This window comes from Atta cephalotes (assembly GCF_000143395.1).
Source record: "Atta cephalotes unplaced genomic scaffold scaffold00077, whole genome shotgun sequence".
Classification (NCBI taxonomy): Eukaryota; Metazoa; Arthropoda; class Insecta; order Hymenoptera; family Formicidae; genus Atta; species Atta cephalotes.
The window spans coordinates 228,932-236,232 of NW_012130141.1; the positions used below are offsets into that span (position 1 = coordinate 228,932).

The 7,301-nt window shown below is 25.3% G+C and overlaps 1 protein-coding gene across 1 annotated transcript in view; it reads right to left on the bottom strand.

Annotated features, from left to right (window-relative positions):
* LOC105624419 (ATP-binding cassette sub-family A member 2-like) overlaps positions 1–7,301 on the bottom strand; it is a 17,333-nt gene that overhangs the window by 6,451 nt on the left and 3,581 nt on the right. Inside the window, exons 8-26 of the mRNA XM_012205785.1 lie at positions 6,672–6,952; positions 6,414–6,497; positions 5,732–5,891; positions 5,511–5,644; positions 4,460–4,615; positions 4,264–4,335; positions 4,034–4,172; positions 3,620–3,866; positions 3,324–3,424; positions 2,999–3,111; positions 2,853–2,929; positions 2,493–2,694; positions 2,250–2,441; positions 1,681–1,963; positions 1,337–1,462; positions 988–1,200; positions 654–914; positions 452–555; positions 209–352 (exon numbers count right to left, since the gene is read on the bottom strand). Coding sequence (XP_012061175.1) covers positions 209–352; positions 452–555; positions 654–914; positions 988–1,200; positions 1,337–1,462; positions 1,681–1,963; positions 2,250–2,441; positions 2,493–2,694; positions 2,853–2,929; positions 2,999–3,111; positions 3,324–3,424; positions 3,620–3,866; positions 4,034–4,172; positions 4,264–4,335; positions 4,460–4,615; positions 5,511–5,644; positions 5,732–5,891; positions 6,414–6,497; positions 6,672–6,952 — 3,089 coding nt within the window. The remainder of the gene's footprint in view (positions 1–208; positions 353–451; positions 556–653; positions 915–987; positions 1,201–1,336; positions 1,463–1,680; positions 1,964–2,249; positions 2,442–2,492; positions 2,695–2,852; positions 2,930–2,998; positions 3,112–3,323; positions 3,425–3,619; positions 3,867–4,033; positions 4,173–4,263; positions 4,336–4,459; positions 4,616–5,510; positions 5,645–5,731; positions 5,892–6,413; positions 6,498–6,671; positions 6,953–7,301) is intronic.

Genomic DNA, 7,301 nt, shown 5'->3' on the forward strand with positions numbered 1-7,301 from the left:
ATATATATATATATATATATATATATATGTAAATATAAATAATATTATTATATAAGAAAATTAAAATCTTTCTAATGGTTTATATAAAAGTAAATAGAAAGTTTACTATTATAAAATGCTAGCCACAAAAGAATTACATGCTTCTTAAACGCCTAATGATATGCTTATATCAACTTTAAGTTTTTAAAAATAATAAAATTATATTCACCATCTCTTGATTTCTTGTGAACTCGTATTCGTATATCACTGCTTTTCCAGCTGACATTTTTATTTGACCTACCAGCGCTTTGTATATTGTTGATTTTCCCGCATCATTAAATCCTAATAAACCAAAACACTCTTGATTGTGGATCTAAATAAGATATCTGTATTTAATATTGCAATATACAGTAATAAAAAGGAAAATATATAAAAATAAATTTCTTAATTAAAATTACATAAACTCGCTCACACTAAAATTGATTCCTTGAACTGCCACTTTTCTAGCGTATTCTTTTGTTAAATTTTGGACAACGAGAGCAACTCGCGATGGAAGCAATTTTGTTTCGTCATAATCTACATATGCAATGAAATTTACGCGTTTTAAATTTATAAGCTTTATAGTATAATATAAATGCAGATTTTAATTTTTATTCTTATATTGTCTTTTTTACATTTCATATATTCTTCGACTTGCTTCTTTTCTTGTATAACTTCCGACTCTAAAATATCATCATCTTTTTTGGGAGGCATAAAATAACTATACCATTTTCTACGATTTTTTTCTTCAAAAATTTCCAGCAGTATAAAAAAGGCGAACATTTGGGATACCATTAAAAGTATATCGTCTGTGATCGAATGATTATACTCAAAATTGGATTGTTTAATCAGCATTATATCCAAGTGTTTGTAACAATCTTTGCCTTTACAATTTTCTGAAACATCAAATCAATGTTGTTTAGCAGAAATAATAATTTGTTACGATAATGATAATTTTTTAAAGCTTACGACAACATGGATCTTCAATATAAAATTCTGTATCGCAAGTATTAAAATAACTGCACTGTCTGTTATATAAATTCAGCATAATGTAATTGCCTAAAGCACAAGCTAGAATGTATGGTGGAAATATGTGTATAAGAATTTCAAGAGTGTGTCTTACACCGCTACTGAGTATTCGAAATATCAATGGAAATATAACGGAGCTGTTTACCAATAATACTGCAAAACATATTTTATATTTAAATAAAGATTATAAAGATATTTTGTATAAAAAATTAAATAAAATGTTATTTTTTACAATAAATTTCATATATAAATAGTAATATAAAATTAAACCATCTATTAAATTACTAACTGGTTACAATATTGATCAGTATCACACTTAGGTACACATTTTCCGGTTTTCTTGTAAAAAGTTGTATGCAATAACTTAATGGAATGGCGCACCCTCCGTAACATAAAAATATCATTAGCATTTGAACTGAAATATCGATTAATTATAGGCAATGTTACATTTCTTCGAATTTTTATGTAACACATATCTACAAATACTTGTTTAATTGTTTTGTTATAGTATGACTGTTTTATTGCAAAATTTTCGAAATATAAAAAAACATTGATTTTTAATAAATTTTAAAATACAAAAGACAAAACAGAACTGAAATATAAATAAAGATGAACATATTTTAAAATTCTTACCAATCTCTAAATTTGAGAAGTGCAACGTGGGGTGATAGACATTTAAAATAATAATTCCGAAGAATATTATGGAGAATGCATACAAAAGGAAATCAATAATATATGTCGGGATCCAATACATTCGCGTAGACATACCGATCGCATTAGTTTGCAGCATTTTTGAACGTGTATTTTTTTCTCGTATACCCATATCAATACAGGGCAGAAGAAGAAACAAAGTTATTATTATAGCAGCGTTTTCCCAGTTTCGTACACTGCGTGGATGAACCAATAAATGTTGCCACTGTAAATATCGTATATTTCGTATAAGTATACTAAGGCGTGAAGGATACAAAATATTCTTATTTTTTTATTTGAATAAATAATCTTTATGTAATGATACAAACATTTTATTGAACATTAATGCCTCTTCATTTTTATTTTAGTTATATAATATTCTATAAATAATCCTTTTATTTTATATGCAAAAAGTAAGTAAGCCAAAAATATATAATTAATGTGATGAAAAATAGCTCAATATTTTTAGAATCAACCTAATTTAATTCACTAATTAATATCAGAGATATTACCTGTTCTGGACGAAGTAATGGTCGACTAGCCAATTTGATCCAACAATTGTCTGAGCCGCAATGATAACGCAATAACGCATTATGTAGTAAATTTAGTGCAATTGGCCCACTATGTATTGCAGTGGACGAATACATAAGTTGTATGCGTCCATCTGTGTACATGTCGATAGACATCACGTAACGATCCCTAAACTGTTATAAAATTAATATTTTCGCATAAATAGAACATGTTTTTTCTGATACCTCTATAGAATGCAAGTTAGGCTGCACCATTAAATCCGAGGCGGGAATGTCTTTAGAGATATGATAACTATGCTTCTCACTATAGGTTTGACTAGTAACGTATAATGTTACAAGAAAATCTTTCATAGATTTATCATCGGCCACATAATATAGCACGTGAAAATTATTGTCCATGTAACTCGTCAGATTCATTACTCTCTCGCTAAAGAAATAATTAAGTATTTAATTAGCTTGATAAAAAAGTAAAAACTTTATATATATAAAAATAAAAGTCAGAATAATAATTTTTGTATATATAGCAATATATTATGATGCTAAAATGGTTTCACTTTCTTTACAAAACAAATAAGATTAACTTACGTTGTGTCAAAGAATGTGAAATTGCTCAATTCTGTGATTATAGTGGCCAAGATGAGAGTAATGATTGCTAAAATTATCTAAAATGACTTTGATTATTTATAAAAATATAATATGTTATACTTTTTCTGATAGAACGAAAAATTTACCAAAAATATGTATATTTTCCAAGATGAAGAGATATGTAATAATTTTTTAAAGAACATTGCGAGAATTTGCTGCCGCCATAAAGCGTCACCAGTCAAGCGCTTCCATGGTTTAGCTGATAATTATATTTTAGATCAACGTAGTTTGATTAGGAATTTATAATATTATTTACATATTTATAATATTATATACCTATTATTAAATAGCAAAATTACATACTAGATTATTTTACATAAGTTATTATAGCTATACAATTTTTAATTATTTGTACATTTATTGTTATTTTTATTTTCTATTTTACACGTTAACAATGTGTCAAAATTTTACCTGTTTGTAACAAGTGCCGTCGTCTCTGTTGCACAATAAGTTCGTATTTATTACAAGGTAATTTTACATTGCGTTCCTTAAACTGGCTTTCTAAAACTATTCTAAATACAGAACAATTTTATATCATCCAACCTTCTAATTTTTAAAATTTCTATTTTTATATCATTAAAAATTAAAATAATCTTTCTTAATTAAACATGTACGAAAATATTAGCTTTCATATTTATATATAAGCAGAAATCAATTAATAATTTTAAATTGAAAATAAACGTTGAAAATAAAAAGTACGTGATTACCTAAGAAATTGATTCTCGATGCTAGCAGCACTTAGTGCAATCGACACAATTTTTAATTTTTCTTTGTTAAATTCTAAATGTTGGAGTAATTTGGTGAATTGACTATTCCTTGGTACATCAAATCTTATTACTAAACCCATCATGCTTCGAAGACTAATTGGATCTGCTGAAAATTCTTGTATTTCTGTACGAATTTGCTCCACATTGCAATCTTCTTGTACCAATAAACTCAAGACATAACCGATTCCTAGTTGCAAATAATTTTAGAAAAGTTCGATTACGTAATAACAAAAATTAATTTACATAAAAATTGATTAAATGAAAAAATTTTTTAATATTAGTCAACAAATTAATTTTATTTTATATAACTTATAGTTTTGTTAATATACAAGTTATGTCAGATGTTACCCTTACCATATCGACGATTCAGATACATTTTTGAACCGTAACATTCGATCTTTCCATTTGCAATAATAGCAATCCTATCAGCAAGAAAATCTGCAGCTTCCATGGAATTCGTTGCCATTATTATCGTTTTATGTCTTTTTATATCCTATAAAATATCATTGTGCATTATTTTATATTTTACATAATTTTTATTTTTTATATTAGCTATATTAAAGCTATCTGCTTAAATCACTCACTAAAAGTAAATCCCATATTTGCCTTTTGTGCTCAGGATCAACGCTGTATGTAGGTTCGTCGAGAATGAGAATCTGTCAGAATTAATATAAATTAAATGTGATTTTTCCAATTTATTTTATTTATTGCCATTAATTTTATTAATGTTAAAATTTAACATTAATTTCTTGGATTTATTATAATTTATTATGGTTATACCTTAGTATTACCGATAAGTGCCATTGCTAAACAAATTCTTCTTTGCGTACCAAAAGAGCAAGATTTCATTTTCATATCCTTTACATACTCTAAATCCAACTGTTTTAACAACTTTAATGATTCCTTATAAGCATTCTCATAAGTCATTCCTTTTATCTTAAATAAGAATTGCTTTACTGAACACATTTCTCTAACACTTAAAATTTTGTTTTAACATAATCAAAGTTCTAACAATAGTTTTGATTATATCGATACGTTAATTACATAAATACATTGTATTTGAGTATAATAAATAAATAAAACCAATAACAGTTCTGATTGAAATATTCATTTTATGATTGAAGAATCATTTCTGATAGAAAAATAAATAATATAAAAAAAAATTTAAATAATTTGCTAATTTAATTTTACATTTAATATTTAATGTTTTTTATATAACGTTTTTTTTATATATAATGTTATATATATATAACGTTTTTTAAAATATAAAACATATGGTTAATAAATAACAATAAATAAATAAGAGCTACTGTTAATTTTTATATATTGCATATATATATTGTGATTCAAGCGATAACTTGAGCACTATCCAAATCTCACGTAATGTGTATGGAAATATATTGCGCCACTGTTATTTCATATATTATTTCAATGTTAGTTAAGTAAATGCATTATTATGTTTTTCTCTTCAGCTTGTCTAATAGTGAATGGTAAATTAGTAGGTAGCCAGAAAGGAAAAATAAATCAGTTTTGCTTTCAAATCAGATAATTAGAAACATAGTATTAGCAAACTAGTTTTTATTTAGATCAATATACTTATTTAACATTTTTTATATGTAAATTTAACCGACTATTATTGATTCTAAATTTTAAACGTTTATAAGAGAAACTTAGATTTTAATTAGAAAGATACTTGATATTTTATATAATTTTATATATTTTAAATAATAATAATAATAATATTAAAATATTCATTTTAGATTGGTATCATTTATGCTTGAAATAAAAAATTAATTGTCGCTATCGTTTTTTAATAACAAAAGATATTTACCATACCAAATATATAGAGATGTTGAATCGTTGTCAAATAATTTACCAATATATTTTCCTGCGGACAATAACCAATTGAATATATAGAACTTTCATTTTCCAAGTAAACATGGCCATGAGTTGGTTTGTACATTCCTATTACATATAAAAATTACATATAACAAGTTTTATCAACACTCTTGAAAGTCAAAATCAGTCATGTGGATTAATTTCGTATTATACCGGTTATTATCTTTAACAAACAACTTTTGCCGGCACCATTATGACCTAGAATAACACTGAATTCTTGATTATAAAAATCGATCGTTACATCGTTTATAGCTGTAATATGTTCGCCAATTCTACCAAATTCCTTTCGAACACATCTCACTCGAATAGATGGCTATTGTTCACATAAATAAATTATACAAAGATTCAGCTAAGATAAATAGTCAATTAAGATATAAATAATTATTAATGTATTATAAGAATTATTTTCTGTCTCTCTCGGATTCAAATAACAAATTATATAATAATAATAATAATCGCCCTCTTAAAAATAATGTAAATGTTTTTAATTATGATGTTTTTATTATCATATATTACTGCTTTTATTTTTATTAATTTAATTATTTTAATTTAATTATTAGGTATTATAGTATATAATAAATTATTAGGTATTAAGTATTTAACAGATCATAAAAATTATATGTATACTGCATCATTTTTACTTTACATATGGTTAGTTTCAAATAGATATTACAAATATTTATATGTCTACTTGAGAAACATGGCGATATTTATAGTCCGATCTTATATTCAAGGACGTTTTAAATATCTCGAGACATTGTACGATTATTTCGTTAACTGAATAGAATATTAAGACTGTGCATGATCAAATTTTAGATTTTAACATCATTTGTACCTTTATGTATGAAGGTGTATGCTCCACTGCTGACCAGTTAGTTGATCCTCGGAGAATTAAATCATTGTCATCATAAACAGATTTCTACGACATATATTTATATTTACTTATAAAAATTATATAAATTATATAAATTATGCTTTCAAAAATATAAAATATGAAATTTGACTTTATAGAGAATATTATTACGCACTATATCACTTATATAAGATAATTTAAAGAGTAATAATATATTAGAATTATAAATTCTTTATTTACTTTGAATAAATAATACCAGGGCTTTGCGCTGCTAAATTTTCCTGGGTTAACATTATCCAAGTACACCGCTAGTAAATACCAAAAAATAATATGCAATATCCAGATAAATAAAATCAAGCTAATAGGAATTTTTTCTGCGACGTGAATGATATTGTGGGCATCTCGTAGTGTTATCAGTTCAGAAAGCCGCCGCGACCATAAGTACGAGGTAGGATCAATGTAATTGCGCGGTTTTACTTGTGTGTGTTGCCAGATGTTGCTCAAATTTTCACTATAGTCATCTATCAGCGTAAAAGTCATAATGACATAATGCACATTTTATCACTAATATTAATATGTTATTTATTATTTATATAATATATGTAATGTGATTAATCTTGTGCTCATAGAATTTTTAGGTTTTTAAATTATAAATATATGATTATACAAATTTATATATTATAATTTATGATATGTGTAATATATATATATTTCTGCGTTATTGAAGCGTATATAAATTATATACCAAAACTGTTTTTATTACAATTCTTAAATCACTGATCATAACCTGATTGATTTTTCAATTAATAATTATGTTTCAAGGTTTTGCTACAAAAGTAATATGTTTGCTATTTCAGAGAAATATACATA